This window comes from Anopheles nili, chromosome 2 (genome assembly GCF_943737925.1).
Source record: "Anopheles nili chromosome 2, idAnoNiliSN_F5_01, whole genome shotgun sequence".
Taxonomy (NCBI): domain Eukaryota; kingdom Metazoa; phylum Arthropoda; class Insecta; order Diptera; family Culicidae; genus Anopheles; species Anopheles nili.
In genome coordinates, this window is record NC_071291.1 from 52,819,071 (window position 1) to 52,836,961 (window position 17,891).

The window sequence follows — 17,891 nt, forward strand, 5'->3', positions numbered from 1 at the left end:
GTAGGAGGTTCCTTTCTGCTCGACAGGGGGATTTTTTTCCTCATCCCGACTCACCCCCCAGGAGGGGGTTGTACATTACGTTAGTACCCCATTTTTTAAGAAAGACACACGTACACGCGGCATAATAAAACGTGCGGCGCCGAGAAGAGAGACTACGCGTCGGGTAGAAAGTGCGACTGCGCAACAGCGGCATAACACAGACCTCCAACGTCATCTACGTCGTCGTCGTCGTTGTCCCGTGGTGTGCCAAATGCGTGCGTGCGTGCACCAAGTGCGTCGTAGACATCGCCAGTCGTAGACGAACGATCGGATCGGACACTCATGGGGGGCAAACACAGCCGCCTCCAGCGAGAGCAGAAGCACCAGCTACGGAAGCACAAGAAGGAGCGAAAAACGTTCAAAAGTGGTCCTCCCGGTGTCGAGGAAGTAGTCAAAGAAGCCGCAACAAGGCCTGACAACGTGGGATCGAAGACACCTGAACATCGATCGGTGGTACAGGAGTTACAACGGGGGTTGGCGGGTCCATCCTCCACCAGCAACAACATTGCTGACGTGTTAGAGGACGACCAGCAGCAGTTGGTCGTTGGTGTCGATGCGCCCGTCGCGACAGTGAACGTGACCGAACGTGACGTCGAGCGCGTGGGACGTGCTGTCTGCGACGTTGAACGAATTGACCCTACCGAGGAGGAGCTGGAAGCGGAGGATAGCGCAAAAAGCTCCGTTACCATCACGATTTGCATGCTAAAAATGGAAGCGAATGGAACACCGGCGACGGTACCGGAGAATTCCCCAACGGTGGTCACCAATGATGACACTGCTGATGCAGCTGGAACAATTGAAACACAACCACAAGCGGGTAGTTCACTTTCCCGATCGCAAACACCGGCACCAAGCTGTGCGTGCTTGGAGAATGGTAATTTGAACCCATCGAATGCCTCAGCCACTGATGAAACTGCTCCGGAAGCAAGAGAACCAGTGACAGCGGTGTGTAACTGCCAAACCAACGCACCAGCAGTGATCAGCAGTAATGATCGTGCGATTGAAAACCGGCTAAACAACAACGAAACCCAGTACCTGTCGGGATCAGGATCAAACGTACCCTCACAACCGACCAGCACGGCGACACCTACATCAACAACATCGTTCAGTACGTCCAGTACTCCAAGTATGGCGATGTGGTCTTCCAACTTCCTTACGATGCCGAATGGGGGGAACGTGCCAGCAGCTTCATCGGGCGCTGCTCCATCGATGTCGCTTATGTTTGATGCACACGATCCTACCTCCCCGATTGGGCATCTGTTGCATCGGTTGCGCCATCTGCACCATCATCATCACCATCACCATCATCATCATCACCATCTGATGCATTTGCATCATCTGCATCATCATCACCGTGCGGCGGGTGTGATCGGTGACTTGGTACCGCCAGATTGCGCGATCGCTGGAGAAGATTGGAGACAGCAACAGAACCGTCCCCAATGGGTTACGGGATCGAGTGGTGGGCTGACAGGAGCAGCAGGATGTAGTAATGGATCTACCGTGAGGTTTACAAACTCGTCATCAGCAATGGCCGGTCCGTTGTTGACTGATATTGACATCGATCTTAAGGATAAGCTGGAAGGATTGCAGCTCGGTAGTACAGCGGGACAGCAGAATAGCAACACAAGCAACAACAATCTGCTTGAGATGGGTGGTGGTGAACACCCGAACAGTGTTGGAGAGTGTCCTACATGTTGTGCAATGGCAATGGCGGCTAACGCTCAGGGAACGCTTGGTGCAGGATTGTTAAACGGAAGCTCTGACGCCGCGGGTTCTTCCATCTACAACGGAAACGTCGGTGAGGTGGAGGAAAAGATTCTTAACACCTCTAACCAACCGTCGGAAGTAACGACCAACGGTGGTAAAGGAGCTGACGCGGTTGTTCCGGTGCTGGAGACGTCGCAGGCGATAGATAACGGCCCCACGGTCCTTCCAGGAGGTGATCAGATTTCATCGGAGCTGGACAACACAACAGGTAAGTTGGCGAGGGATGGACGAATTATACGAATTGCTCAATACGCGTAAGGGAAGGAATGGCCAGCCCTTGGATCGTGGGAAGTTATTCGATATGGTCATGCACTGGCCATAAACCATTCCTAAACGATCTCTGTGGGCTCGAGTTGGTCGCGGTTCTTTAACTGCCCTTCGGAAGGGCACAAATCGATGTGACTGGTAGGGAGGAAGACTCGACGATACCGGTTTTTGGTCTTAGTCGAACCATTTACGGGGTGACGAGGTGATGCAAGTCACCACCATCACCGTTTGTGGAAGGCCACGCACGTTGTAATGAGAATGTCCTCTAGCTTACGATTCGTGCACATGGTATTTAAGAGTAATCTCTCTTGCTCTGGATGACTAGTTAATTCCGGTTGGTTCTATGTGAATGAGAAAAGCATAAAGGTGCTTGAGTCGAGAGAGCAGTATGGCGATTATTAAAATCATTTTCTTAATCATCTTGAGAATTAAGGTCAATCGAATATTAGCCGGTTGACATATGTGCAGAAATTGGGCCAATAAAATATCATTCCTATCGCGCTCAGAAGGCATTCGTGTTTGTGTGATTAAGCTGTGCGAGGCCAGTGGATTTGGAAGTAAGTTTTTTTAAATCATTTGACTTGAACCCACCCGCATAGAGCCGTTGGAATTTACAATCACTTTTTTCTGGTCGCAGCAAACGGGCCTTCCACGAAAAAGCAATATTAAAAAGTGATGTACGATCTTTCAGTGCGCATATATAGCAGTTCTCGAAACTAGCTTTTGAAGTGGCTTTGAAGAGGCGAGCTTGTTAATATTTAATGGCATTTAGAGTGCAGCGAAAAGAAAAGCAGATGAACCAGAGAATGCGAGATGTGCGAGGAAATGGAAATGATAAATTCATGCAACATTGTGTGCCCTGTTTTGCATTCGATGCGGTGGGACATGCAACTTACACCACCCCACCTAAAGCGGCTGTGTGGGTGGATCGGTGCGTCATTCAAGTCCCAACAACGCTGGATGACATGAGGGAGCCCAGAAATTTTCCGGAAGTACTCTCTCCCGGCACACTTTGATCGCATCTAGCAATAGGTATTCCCTTTTGCGTGGGAGCCGAAACGGAACTGAATCCCATTAGACAGCAGAGGTGGCTCACCAAACCTTCATGGAGCTGTTTCGCGCACTCGGAGCTGGTTTTGATGTCGCTCGGTGGCGTGTCCTGTTCGTCCTTTCGTGTGCGGGCGTTGTGTTTTGATCCTCCCCGGGAAAGTAATACCTCTGCAGCATCGTCGGGCGTTTCTGGCGTGAGTGTGATACTCGTGCCTGTGAAGGCGCGCGCGCCATCTGCCGGTGATCCCATCAGAGTCGAACTTTGCAAGGTAAAGGAGTTGTACGCCGTCAGCTTCAACCAACCTTCTTTGTACTTCATGCGAAGGAACGAGCGAGCTTTTGATGAAATGGAAAATCCAGCCCTCGAGTCCCTGTCAGCTGCAGCTGGAAAAGCTTCGTGGAAAACGTTACGCTTCGTTTTCCCATTAGTGCACCACTCGAAGAAAGGTGTACCGGGCTCGGTGCGGGTTGAGATTGAGCCGCCTCTCGCGTTGATACACCGTCGTTCAGCGGAATAGTAATATCGCGCAATTTAAACGCGAGCCCCAAACGATGGATCGTATTTGTTGTGTTCCCAAGCAGCCGGAAGACAACGGAAGTAATATCCAATAACGCAGTTTAATGGTTCGTTTGGTTCAGGGTCTGCTCAGGACCACCTCAGCATGATGCATTATTAAGTGTCGTCGTTTGCGCTCTGCCACCGCTGTCGGGTTGCGTCTCTTCGTCGGGAGCAAAATGGGAGTTGGATCGTGAAGCAGAAGCTGAAGAAGGCTTGCTTGTTTGCTGGTTGGTTTCAAAAAACCTCACTTTGATGGATGGAACCAGTTCGCAGGAATTCGCTTGCGACCAGGGCGCAGTTTCGTACGAAAAGAAGCGAACCCCCTTCACGTTATCGGGCCGGTTTGTGCGGGTGCTCTTGTGCTACCCCCTTTTTTTCTCCTTCTTCGATGCTTATCTCGAGTATTTCGCGGAAACTGAGTTTTCTTTCCCCCTTGTTGGGGGTGGTGGTCGTGAAATGAATTTTACCCTCCATTTCGCCGAAATCGTCTGCCAAAGAGGAGAAGGTGTAGCATTATTTGCGGACAGCGTACTGAAAGTGCTTTTTTGTCTCGCGATAGAGTGAGAGAGTACGGACAAAAGGATGCCTTTGGGAAATTGCGCCCTCAGCTGGCTGGCCACCGGTGGCTGGTGGCAGACTTTCAGACAAAGGCTAAAGGGAGAACCCATTCCAGGAAGCGAAAACCCACCCCACGGGCAGAAAACTGTACATGGCGTATGTTTTCGAGCGAGCCACCGAGCTCTACGCATACGCGCAGCGAGCTCTCACCAAACACATGCGCGCACAAGCATTTCCCGGAAAGCGTCGGGCCTGGAAATGTGAGTCAATTCCGGGAAAGTGTTGCGTTATCAGCACCACCGCGCTCGAACACCTGCAGAGCTCGGTATCCTGCTCGTAAGTCTCTGTTCGTGTTGTTCGCTGGACATGTGTTTGCCTCTAAACCCTTCCTTCTCCTAGCGGTCAGTACCGTCGCCTCGCCCGCCTTATGTCACCCTTTCAACGAGGGTTGGTTTCTGTTTTCATTACGCCGCTTCAACCCCCTACGGGTGTGTAACGGAGGTTTTGTTTTTTCGCTAGTAAATAACGGTGCAATATGGCTCTGCGGTGCGCTGCAATCAACTAACAGTAGCGTGTGTGTCGGTAAAGCCATCGAGGTCAAGGGGACACCATGGGTGAGCCTCCGGAGAGAGGAACGGGACCAACCCTTTAGCGCTTTTGGGTTTTAAATCCCAAAAATCACTGTCACGGTTTTCACACCGCTTCTGTAACATGCTGGTGAAAAGGACACCCGCATCCTTCGGATGAGTGCTCTTTCGGGACTATTCCTTTTGATCCTTACGAAAAGCAGCAAGATGTTTGTGCAGAATTTGTCATTTTCCGGTAATTTCGAGCATAAATGAGATGGAACATGAATCGTGCTGCTGGGGGATGATGGATGAGAGGTCCTTCTAGAAATATTGTCGAGAAATATCATACCGTTGTGAAGATCGTGCTTGATCTTTTGCACTGGTTGGAAATATTATTCCCATTCCGTTCTGAGAACCTTAGGAAAGGGCCAACCTGCGCGGGTTTAGTTGCAAGAATTGTCCGACAAATAGCTCGTGGAAACGAGTGGGTAAAATGCTGTACTGTTTATCAAAATTTGCTTTTTCTATCGCTCAAAAGTAATATCGAGAAAAAAAATCCCGTGACGGTAAAATCGCTGCTCCCAAGACTAGCTGCAATCGCATCCAATGCAATCACTCGCTCGCTTCATCCAAGCCGCGACTGGTTATCGCGGAAAAAAAGCAAGAACTAGGTTTGATTGAATTAAACCGCTGGCTCAATATGATAATGTGATCCATCAGGCAAAGGATCCATCAGGCGGTTTTTGTCTCAAGACAGCGCACGAAGCAGGCGTCATCTTCTGGTTCCCAAGGAAACAACCCTCCCCGTGCTTGGTGCTGGGCTCAATTACTTCAATCGTTTCCTTCTTTCCGTTCACTTGTGCCCATTTTCGCTATCATTGAACGTTCGTTCCGTGCGCATGAATTGCCTGAGAAGCGAGGAAAAACGTGTGCGTTTCACTTTCTTATCACTCGCGGGGTCCGTCTTACGCGCCCAAACCGTGGTGGTGTTTCTCGCTATCATGGCTGCGGTTTCGCTTTCCCCCTCCTGTTTGCCACGCATTCATTGAGTAAAAATGTTATGAATGAATGGCCCGAATTCATAGGGTGAGACTCCCTCGTCACTGTCCTTCCTTTTCCGTAACACGTGGTGGTTTGTTGCGTAGTAGTTTTCTCCACGCCGGCCCTTTTTGGGAGGTGCGCTATTTGTGGACCTGAGACACGACCACCGATAACTAAATGACTAATGCATTGCGGGCGTACATGGCACTGTGTGTGTGTGTGCACCACGCGATAAGAACAACGTGTAAGGGCTTTGCGAGTGTGATAAGGCAAATTCCTAAGGAACGCTTAAAAGATAACGCAAAGCTGCTGCTGGATCAAATCGTTTCTTTCGCACGTCATCCTCGGTGGAATAATAGTTTGTAGGGATCTCCGGGGATTTGAGAATAAACATAACAGCAGAATGTGTGTGATAATGGTTGATGCGAAAACACGGTGTCAATCGAAATGTTCTGGCAGCGCAGAAGGACCCATTAAAACAGGATGCAATAAAGGCGACCGTGTCACCTTTCACGCCATCGATAACCATCGAAAAGTTGATTGCATTTTCCACCTCTAAAAACTTTCTAAAGCATGTTGTACCCGTTTTGGGGGAAGAGTTTGCAATTGCCATTACCTACCTTATCGCGTTCGATCGGGCGACAATCATGAACCCCCAGTGACGGCAACGGCGCAATCAAGCGTCAATGTTTGACATGATTATGCGACACGGAGGCTAGAAAGAGGCGCAGAAAAAAAAAGCCTAACGATCCGCTTTCCTTCCGAGGTAATTGGATGAGATGTTTACGCTTGTTTGCGGTGAATGTTTGCACGAGCTTTCGTTCGAGAATGTTCGGGGTTTCTGATTTCGCGTGCCTTAGCAGCTGAGGGCCGTCAGGCAGCGGCGCGATCGCTATCTGGCCCTTTTTTTCCCGGCTGACGTCTTCATGCGGCACTCCAAGTGGCGGCGACCACTTTTGTTACAGCCGGTCGCGCATTATTGCATCATTTCCTAAACGAGCGCGTGAGAACGAACGAATGGCGTGTGCTTTTTGGGCTGTAGATGGGAAATATTTGACACATGCAGCAGCGGTTACTCTCCCAGTTCATCGGTTATTTATCGCTCGCAATTTCCGGTCGCGATCGTGCGCTCGCTTTATGCGAGAATTGTAATCCTGTTTGTGGCCTGGGTCAAGTGGCAAAGTTGCACATTTTTTTTTTCTTCTGGGAGTCCCAATAACCCAAACATATGCGCATGCTGATTGGGGGGTTTTGATTAGAGCGGAAGTTGGGCTTAGAAAACGGCACTGATGATGCGCATAAATTAATGCGCTTCTTCGAGGATTCTCACAAGCTAGGCGTGTTAGAATAGGGATTGAATAAGGCGCACATAATTCGTGTACAATGCAGCACGACGAATGTGACCCCCGGAGGGATTGGACCCCTTCACAGTTCAAGTTGATAGATGATTAAACACAGAGAAGGCAGAATGAACACAAAAAACGATGCCCATCACCAAGTTTCGGTAAACAACTGCAGCTGTTCGCGAGTATGTACGCGCGCGTATGGCCCTCCAGGATCGGACAGGATCGTGCGTGTTTTCGTTCGCACACACCCCTTGTGCATGAATCGATGCTTTTGTGTGCTGTGCTCCCGTTTGCGGTGCAAGTGCTGAGCGTTTTCGCGTCTCTTCTAACACGCAGGGGACAAAAACACAACCCCCCACGAAGGACGAAGGCAGGGAACCAGGGCAGACGGGCGTTTTGCTGATAAACCTCCAGCCTGTCAGTCCTCTGTTCTGTCGATCTCTCGGAGCTGAAAGTGGCCCAGATCGGGTCAGTCAGTCAGTCCAACAGACCAACGCGTCGAGAGCAAAAGTACAGAAGAAAAACCCGCGCCATCTTTCTCGGGGTGTGTGCGCGCGCGATTTTACGACCCACCCGATTCGCGTCGCCAGTTGTGCTACGGGGGTCGGATTGTTTTTTTTCCTTTCTTCTCTCGTTGCTGCTTTCGCACCCTTCTCAAGGGTGCCTAATACGAAATTGACTGCTGGTGGTACGATCGCTCTTCGAAGGAGTGATCAACCCCTCCACGAGATCATCCTCAACCGAAACAGTCGGCCGGGGGTCGGGAAAAGAACGTGTAGCGAGCACGCCGTTCTCGTCGATCCGGGCATGCGTCACCATCTCGCGTGTGTGTGTGTTCTCTCTCTGTCTCTCTCACTCGCACACTCACTTGCTCACTCGCTCGTGCAGCTGACGGGCATATGTTTGCGCGTGCGCCACCATATCAGTGAAGATTGCTCGCCGAATTAATGCAGTTGTTCTACGGCGTTGCAGGGTGACAGTGTTGCGCTTGGAATCGAAGATCACTCGAATGTTGTTCGCGTGCAAGTGCAGTTCGGTGTGATTACGCGTCTCCTGTCAAGCGCATTTCAAGTTTTGGTTGGTGTAAGTGGTGTAGAACATTGTGAAGTAGGGTTGCAGGAGTTCAATTTTCCCCACGTGTGACCCAATCCTGCCATCGCTCCAAGGATGGGGCATAAACGTTTCCTGGACATGATCTGTCCACTTCAGCTTACTCGATCGTCGTCACGTAAAGGTTGGTACTGCATCAGAGCTAAACCTCCAGCGGGCGGATTTGTCGCTAACGACGATGGGACGTTGAACTTGTTCAAGATTGATAGCGGGCATTCGCGCACTTGAGGTCATTTTATATGCGGGAGATCACTGGGGGTGACCTTAGCTTGGGAGTAGCAGTAATTACCAGAAGTTGATTCGGTACGCAGTACCAGTATCAATCGCAATTAAGTCATCCTGAAAGGCATGATGGTGGAGCCTGCAGAAGAGTTAGATCGTCTGTCTGCTTCCACGACATCGGGTCAATTCCATTCATTCCAGCTGAATGCGGGAATTGAGAATGTTTGATGTCCTTCATCAAACGTCCCAGTCAAGGGCCCCTTGTACCTCGAGAAGGGCAACGTTTGCATCCAAACGTGGTCGATTGTGGGGCTAGTTTATTGGTCATCAGGTTCGTACGAAAAGTGATGAATGCCTGGGAGAACGCGCGTGAGAATGCGGTGGGAAATTCGCACTAATTGGCGTGCGGAATGTTTGTCGAAGCAATCATCACTTGAAGAGCTCATTCGTTCTCCAGAACGTTTCCCGGCCAGTGAGCCCGTGGCTCGGGTTGCTTTAAATACTTTCACTGTAATCCACCGAGAGCGGGGTATTTAATATGAGACGAATAACTCGTTGCCCATGAGTCATTCAGTGGCGCTGAATGTGTCTTGGGTCTTGGAAGTGGGACATTCCGGCCCAGACAGACCAGACAGGCGCGTCTGGAACGAAAGGGAGTCGGATCTTTTTTAAACTTTTAATTTTGCCGCTTGCCGTCATGCTGTTCCCCTTACACTTGCAGGTGATTCATTTCCCTGTATATTGCGAAATAAGGGGCATGTTAGTATGCAGTTCGTTCTCGGACGATATATTTTCACACCTTACTCATAGTTGACGGGAGTGTTGCTAGCCGAGAATGAATCAGGGATTCCTCCAGACCCAAGCACCTATTTGCAGAGGGAAAAGGCTAGTTGTGGTTATGCTTCTTTTTGCGATTAACTTCGATAGAATCTTAGAATAGATAGTGGAGCACCACTCGTACGGTATTTCGTGGTTGCGAAAGCACTTTTTCTCAGAAAGCCCCGCTAATCTGATGTTGAAAGTCGAAGCGATTCATGCGAGGCATGTGTTTGCTTTACGTGGAAACGCTACCAGCTTTCAGCACCCGATAAGCTTTCGTTTTCCGGTAATCGTCGGTGCACGTTCGCCCGAGACTAGATTGTTTGAGATAACGTTTTTCTTGCCGCGTTATACTCGCCGCGTACGGTGAAGGAATTCGTGAAATTCTTAGATCGAATGTCTGAACAATTTCACCCGAATCTCTTGGCATAGTTTGGTGTACTTTTGCCGGGTTAGCGGTCTATCATCTTTCTCCTATACCTCCAAGAGCCAAATGCACGCGAGAGAGAGAGAGAGAGAGAGAGAGAGAGAGAGAGAGAGAGAGGGAGAGAGAGAGAGTACAAGGAAAACTGTTGTGGCAGGAGCCAACTTCAAACAGAGTTCGATAGTGGGTCGGTAACAGTTCGGTGGAATTGAGTGCGATTTCTCCACGAAACGAGGTGTTTCAGCCGGTAAAACGTACCCCAGACTGTTCATTTCCACTTGCCAAACCTCCTCACCCGGAGGACGAACTGAGTGGTGACCATCAAAGGCAGAAACTCCCAGGAAAACGTCTCCTTGCTTTGATCCCGGGAGTCATCTGTCTAAATACACGTATATCGAGAGAAGCACGCCTTCCCTGGAAGCGATTATTTTAGTTTAGAAATTCGCTTTGATTTGCGCGCTATTCCGACTGCACGTGGCATTTACCGGCGTTGGCTGATGTTGTAGAGCTGTTGCTCGGTTGGATAAATACGCCACCATCCGAGCGTTCGTCGAAACACGGGTCAAATGGTGGGAAAAAGTGCACGTTAAACGCGCGCAATTGTGCGTTATACTGTGCGCGAGATTCCCTCGAGAGTGCTCTAAGGCGATGTTAAAGCATTACACCTACCTTTTGTCTGTTGGGTGGATGTTGTTCCCCCCCAACGAAACAACGGAGGCAACTTTCAATCAAATAATTAGTGCCGTCGTTAAGTTATTGTTCCGAAAGTCTAGACCTTCAGTTAGAGGGGTTGGGTTAGAAATTCGGAATCCACAAGAAGGGTGCTCTTTTACCACCATCGAATCCAACACCCCAAATCCACTCGGGCAGATAGCTTAATGAGCCGCTAATTTCGCTTTCCGGTGTAGCGAAAATTAGCGCAACTCCAGTTCCATGGTTTATTTTTCTTGTGCTGTTGTTGATGGTGGTATGGATCGCTAAATATGGTCACCAAAATAATGACAAGCAATGGCGGAAATTGCTACACAACTGTCCAGGATGGGGCCGCGCGTTTCCGAACCGTGTCGCGTCCGGACGTGCCGATCGAGGATCATTAAATTTTGCTTCCTTCTATTGCCGGTGGATTAATAGGATTCGCACGTTCACCTGTCGCTAAAGGAGGGTAGTTTAGGTGTGAATAGAATAAGCAAGGCTCCAGCTTACCTTTCTTCTTCGTACGCCATTTGTGGCTTATTGTGGAGTAAATTTCAGGCTCGACTCAAACGAGAGAACACGAACCGCGCATTAGATTTGAAAATTATATTCTACGATTGTGTTCACTCGATCGGACGACACGTTTTTTTTTCGTGTGCCTGATTTCCAAAACGGAACTGGTAGCAAGAGGGAGCAATAAATTTATAGCTAACGTCTTATCTGCGCCGTCCAATCGGTAACGATTGGGGAGGAAAAAATTACAGTTTTCCGGGGATTGGGACAATTAAATTAAAAATGAATCGCCCATGGCTCGGTCCGGCAAGTAATGCAAGCGCGAGCCATTAATTTGTCGTTTCGCTATCGCTGTTCGCGTTGGGACGTTTGAGTGATAGTGGCGCGGTTCCTTGCGCTAGCGATTTCGAGTGCAAACATTTCGTGAAACTCGCAAGCGGAAGTGGGATGCCGAAAAAAAAAAGAAAGAGCGACCCTCTCGTTATGATCGGGGGCTACTCAATCTCGGTCGGTGGTAGGAAGTTTACCGAGTAGCGAACTTTTCAAGCGAAAGCCCCGATCTGCAATGCAGCAGCTGCAAGGACCCCGAGATTGCACTGTGAGAGAGAGAGAGAGAGAGAGAGACAGGACCGCCGATTGTCCCGAAAAGTGCGGCATTTTGACAGCTGCATGATAAGGCATCGTTGCGGTTCCCGTCAGTTGACGAGCGAGTACCGAGAGGGTCATGTTCGGAACCTTTGAACTGGTTTGCCGGACAACGATCCATTATCGAAAATGGGCGACATATACGTGACTGCGTGACACGTTCCGATAGGAGATTATGCGATTCCGCGTGTGTTCTCCGTTTGTCACAAAATCCGCAACCAAAACAGATAGCGAAATGTCCGCGCAAGGGCATGCAAATTGAACCGGCGGGACCTTTTCGATGTTCTCCCGCTGAAGATGCTTAGTTATTCAACGAACCTGGCCGATGTGTTCGTCAGGTGACGTCTATTCGCATGGCTTTTTGTTGCTAATTTTTAAGCGAAGCTTCACGGAAGGTGATCACCATCATCTTTCTCCACCGTGTTCGAGTTGGTTGATGGGTCCTTGTTTTTGTTTCCTTCTGCATGTTCCTGTGTTTCCGGAGTGTCGTACCGGGAAGGTCAGATCCGCGAAAGAGGATCAAACGGTGCCCAGCTAACGAGCGGTTTCAGATTCGGACGGCCATTTCCCATCGGTGGGACAGCGCCTACTCGCTTGCTCGGGTCAAAATGGATGTCAACGAGGATGAATGGAAGGACGATGATGATGGTGCCGTGTTTACTTTAAATTCCACGTTCACGGAAGGAAATCAGTAAATCTTCGGCGAAGGTGTGGGAGAAAGGTCGCCTACGATAGACACACCTATTCATTAAAGGACGAACAAAATGTTTGTGTCGCCTTCCTCCAGCCCACATTCCCTGGTTGCGGTTCGCTGGAACCCAGGATGTCGGAAAGCATGCAAATGAAGGATGCGCTGCTAGGGTGGGTGTGGGATTGATAAAGGATATACAGCGAGACCTTGGCCCTCTACCTTCCAGACCATCAGCAACATTGTCTCGTGTTTGTTAAATTGAATTTTGTACTTAAAAAAAAAAACAAAAAAGGATGATTGAAGAAGATCCCCCGATGGCGCGTTGATGGTGGAATGAAATGCTCGTAAGGACATAACGTGCGGTGAAACCCGAGAGGATGTCGCTCACGTGGGGTCATGTGGCCTCATGTGGGTGTTTGTGTTGTGGACCAAAGGAGGATCGTTTCATGGCAGTTGTTTGCTGACAGATTAGTTTTCCTTCTGCGTATTCCAGTTGACCGTGTGGCAAACCCACCGAAGGACTATATAAAGCTATCTTTCGACCCACCTAGCGTATGTGGTGTATGTGTGTATTGAAAATAGACAGAGAGAGACTGCAGCGATTTGATTGTCCTGAAAATGGCATTGGCAATGATGCACACTGTGACGGATTAGCTTTGCTCTGTTTGCTCCGTATCATCCTACCGGGGTAGGTTTGATGGGGATTTGGATGAAAAATCCGTTCCACACGAACTCAATCCGCGGATGTGTGGTTTGTGAGTGGTTTCATTAGGTTCCTGCGGTAAGTTTTAAGAGTACAGAGAAAGCAATTTCCACCATCTAGTGCTGATAAAACGCGTGGTTTCGTGCATATTCCTGGGAATGTCATATTTCCACGCACTCAAAATGTTCCAAAATGTTTACGGCACTCACCTTCCGGGAATTTCCCAACCATCCATCTATCGGTTCCGATAACCGCTTGCGTACCGCTCGTGGCGGTTTTCCGCCGTGGCGCTACTGAAAACAAAGTGGAATCATAGATATGAAATTTGTGTTCCGCGTACTACTACGCCGGATTGTTGGGCCGGTGGGATTGGAAAGGTCCAGCTTGATTGGCCCTTGCAAATGCTTCGTCCTGTCGCCCGTTCCGGGAATGGGTATTTTTATTTCTTTCCCTCTCCGTCAAGCGCCAACAGTTATGTAAATGGATTTCTTGCTCGAAATCTGCGCCGCGTTGGCACAATAAGTTGGCACAATAACGGCAAGCCCAAAAAAGGGAGAAGATTTATATAGACACGCGCGCGCAAAGTATGGTGATTGATTTTTGACAACACAGCCTGCCGGCAGGATTGCGATCAGGTCTTCAAATACTCGTTCCCGTGGTAGTTGTGATCCTGCGCTTAACACGCTCGAACGGGCAGCTCACGCACATTCGAAAACCCCTCCAAGGGTGGATCTCTTTTATGTGTGTGCTTTTTTTTGCTGTTGTTGTTGCGAATCCTACCACTGATGGTCCGAGGAAACGCAACAGGATACTGCTGCGCGCATAAGAACCCGCAGACAATGCACGGGCCCCGAGGGCGAGCGGTAGCGTTCCGGGACACCGAGAAGGCTCCGAACGGTTGGGCTGTGTGTGAACCCCGATGTTCCTGGAAGTGCTTCCAATTTAATAAGATTTCTCTCGACTGCCTCGTTCCGACTGCATGTTGCGTGCACAGGGCCTCTGGGTTCTGTCTCTCGCAGGCTCACTAACGCGTCGTCGAATCTCATGCTTATGCTCTCATGCTTGCCTGCTACTGCGGAGCGCTATGTTGCCCGCAAGGATATCTCCCATTTTGCGCTCTCCGAATAGCTCCGCATTCGCTACTCTGTCTCACTCATTCACACACACTCTCTTGCTTGTTCTTTCGTTCTCCCGCAGCTGGTTCATCTTCACCGGAATCCTCGTCGGCTACTGGAACTACGCCAGCCAGCATAAGCGCTGGCAAGGACGATACTACGAAGGACGTCGTGCGGACCGCTGCGGTGGAAGACGATTCCTCGAAGCACACAACAGCAGCAGCAGCAACTACGGCCAGCAGCAGCAGTGCGGTGGTACCGACGAGTTCAGCATTTTCCACCAACGACAGTTCACAAACGACCACGGTTCCGACCGGTGGTGTATCCTCGTCGACGGTTGGATCAAAAACAACGGCTACCACTGGACCGTCGTGTTGCAATCGCAAGCAATCATCCTCCGCTGCGGCTACGCTTTTCAGTTCCTTATCACTCGCCGGAAGACGCTCACGTTCATCGAACGCTCGCACCTCCACTGGCAACTGCTGCACGGAGGCCACAACATCCTCGGAGCATCAGCAGCCGCAGCAACATCATCAGCGATCGTTCACCAACTGGATATCGGGCGGAGGAGGACATAAGCAGCAGGGCGCAAAAAGTGGTTCATCCAAAAATGGCCGCACGGCTACTGCTCCAGAGGTGAACTCCGCTACCGGAAGTGCCAAATCGAAGAAACCCAACTGGCGCATAGCACTGAACTGTTCAATCTCACTGTCCCGAGCGGCTGGTGCCGCGGTCGGGCACGGTAAATCATCCAGCGGACAGTCACGGGCTACTAGTAGCGGATCGGTAGCCACCGGTGGACAAAAATCGAAGCCCAAAGCATTGACGGCACAACAGGCTGCTGCATTGAGTGGTTGCGGATCGTCCGCGAACGCATCGATACCAGTAGCCATGAGCAACAGTATTGCATCGGGAAGTGGTGGCTCATCGCTTCGTGGAAGCTCGCTGATAACGAGTGGCGTAACGGCGAAGCTGCTCAAGGGAGATTCGGATAAGGTAAGCAGCAGGAGATCGGTTTTCCGAAGGATGCACACGCATTAGCACCTGTGGAAAGTGTTTCTCCGTCGTGTTTGATACCGCGCCGTTGCAGCAGATTAACTAACTTTGTATCCATTTTCTGCATCCCCAGGACGATTCGTGCGTTTGCACGGCGTATCGGAAGATGAGCGAGTCACCGCCACCACCGACACCGGCATCACCCGCGGCACCAACGTCCACAACGACCTCTGCGGCCGGTCCGCGACGAATGGAAGCCACCGATTGGCTAGAAGAAGCGATGCAACGGTCCGGCTTGGTGCCACTAAATCTCCATATGCTGGGTTCGCTTCGGCCAGGCAGCGGCAACAGTGGCTCATCGCCGATACCTTTCACTAATGTGCCAGCGCCATTGCTATCGCTCGGTTCGGAATCCTTGCTACCTGCCTCGATGCTGCCCGGCGGTGGCCATCATCACCACCATCACGCGGTAACCGCCGCCATGGTCGCCGATCCGCATCAACCGTTCTTCTTCCCCACGGCGGCTGGGGCACCGCATGGGCCGGCTGGACCGGCCGGAAGTGGGACCCTGTTCGGTGCGCTTCCGATTGGCCCGAACCATCACGCATCCCCGAACGATGTGATACTGCTCTCCGACTCACCTGTTCTGTTTGATCTCACGAGGTATGTTTTCGAACGAAATCGGCGGTTAATCGGGCGGAATAATAGAAGCAAGTGGCGCTCTTGCGTTACCTGCTGGAGATAGTTTATCTGAAGGGTGCTTCCGGGAAATGGGGTCGTTCTAAGTGAACAATCGATGCAGTGCACGCACTCGTAACACATTTCAGTGAAATCGGGCGGGATCGATGATGCAAGCTTTTACCGCATCGGTTCTTCATCACCCTTGAAGAAAGCGAGCCAGCTAACGAAGTGTGAGGGAAAATTTCAATGCTTCGCTTAATTCGCAATTTAGATCAGTAACGCTAGGTTGATAATTGCTAAATCAGTGATAGAGGGCCTTGCTTCGGCTACTGTTTAAAGTTTAAATTGAGTTGAAATAGTTTAATGAGATTGTGGCTGTTGCTGTGTAAAGGTCAGAAATTGTTTCGCTTGTAGCTTGACGTTGAATTCATCGCCTTGTTAGAAAAGTGGATGATTGAAATTATAACTCTTTTCTTTTTTTGCTTCTTGCAGTGACGACTTTTCGGTGGAGGATTGCGACGAACGGGCTCGGATCCAGCGAGAGTTGGAAATCCGCGAGGGTGTAGATGCACCACCCAACTTCCACCCGCGCCGTCTAATGTCCGGTGGAACGATAGCGTCTGGACCTGCAGCTAACCATCCGATTGCGTTCTTCTACTCGCGCGACCTAATGCAGCAAGGGTTGATAATGGCGAACAAGCTGATCCAGCCACTTGATCCTGGGTGTGCAGGTGCTATAGCGGGTCGTGCCGGTTTCGGTCGGTTGCGCATTCACTCACAGGTCGACTTCATTCACTGCCTGGTGCCGGATCTGCAGAAGATCACCAGCTGTAGCTTCTACTGGGGCAAAATGGATCGGTATGAAGCGGAACGGCTGCTTGAGGGTAAACCGGAGGGTACGTTCCTGTTGCGGGACTCGGCCCAGGAGGAGTTTCTGTTTTCCGTGTCCTTCCGCAAGTACGGCCGCTCGTTGCACGCTCGGATTGAGCAGTTCAATCACAAGTTCAGGTAAGGATTGTCGTTGAAACTCGATTGCGTTTGCTGGAGCGTGAAGATTAATGTTGAAATTGTGTGTCCTTCTTCTCTGTTGTAGCTTCGATTCTCGTGATCCCGGTGTGTTTACGGCGTCAACGGTGACGGGACTGTTGGAGCACTATAAGGACCCATCCTGCGTGATGTTCTTCGAGCCGATGCTGACGTTCCCGCTGAATCGCAACTTCAGCTTCAGCCTGCAGCAGCTCTGCCGTGCCGCGATCGTCAGCAACACTACGTATGACGGTATCAACGAGCTTTCGCTACCGAAATCCCTGAAGGCGTACCTCAAAGAGTATCACTATCGCCAGCGAGTTCGTTTCCGCCCGATGGACGAGCACTTATACTCCAACGCGTAGCTGCTCGACGACGATGACGACGATCGTGAGATAATGGACGATGGCGACAATGACGAGGGTTATCATGATGATGAAGATGACAATGGTGATCACAGTGACGATGAGAGAATAACCAACAAGCGTGGAAGAAGAGCGCGATTGCGAACCTACAACAATGCCATAGGTTGCTTACCGAACATCGATACGACGATTGGAAGTTTTCGTCGTCATTTCTACTGCCAGCTTCATGCAGCTCCAAACGTACAATCTACCACGACACAACGGCAAACGGGTAATCCATGTGCCTGTTTCGGTCAGTCTAAAGTAGCCAAAAAGCATCGGCGATCTTTGCGCTCCCGGTGGCAGAAACGTTTCCAGTGCAAAAACAATGCGTTCGATGGTAATTCGCAACAATCAGCAGCAGTGTCATCGTGGTTGTCCTCGTCGTCCCGTTGGACGGTCGTAGTAAAGCGGTTCCTTAAACCTCGAAAAAGGATGGCCTCGTGCCGCCAAACCCATTTGTAGCCGGGGACGGTTACCATCGAGGTGTTTTTTTTTCTTGTTTTTGTGCTGCGTGGTTAGCCAAGCTGATGTATTATGTGTTCCCCTTAATGAAATCGGGAACGAAAGCCGTTAGCTTAGTCGACTGGTTCCGTGAGATTCCATGAATAACGCCAGTGGATGGTAATATTCGTATTCTAGCAAACTTTCGA

At 50.3% G+C, this 17,891-nt stretch overlaps 1 protein-coding gene across 1 annotated transcript; it reads left to right on the forward strand.

The window, feature by feature from the left end:
* The first annotated feature begins 321 nt into the window (after positions 1 to 321).
* Positions 322 to 17,650, forward strand: LOC128725908 (mucin-12). The gene is made up of 7 exons (XM_053819685.1): positions 322 to 660; positions 691 to 1,070; positions 1,116 to 2,014; positions 14,214 to 15,127; positions 15,261 to 15,790; positions 16,301 to 16,816; positions 16,902 to 17,650. The coding sequence occupies exons 1-7, from the start codon at positions 322 to 324 to the stop codon at positions 17,197 to 17,199; spliced, it is 3,876 nt and encodes a 1,291-aa protein (XP_053675660.1). The 3' UTR covers positions 17,200 to 17,650.
* The last annotated feature ends 241 nt before the right edge of the window (positions 17,651 to 17,891 follow it).

Coding starts and splice junctions, on each gene's coding strand:
- LOC128725908 (XM_053819685.1), top strand. CDS start 322: ATGGGGGGCAAACACAGCCGCCTCCAGCGAGAGCAGAAGCACCAGCTA. Junction 2,015..14,213: donor GGAGCTGGACAACACAACAG/GTAAGTTGGCGA, acceptor GTTCTCCCGCAG/CTGGTTCATCTTCACCGGAA. Junction 16,817..16,901: donor CAGTTCAATCACAAGTTCAG/GTAAGGATTGTC, acceptor TCTCTGTTGTAG/CTTCGATTCTCGTGATCCCG.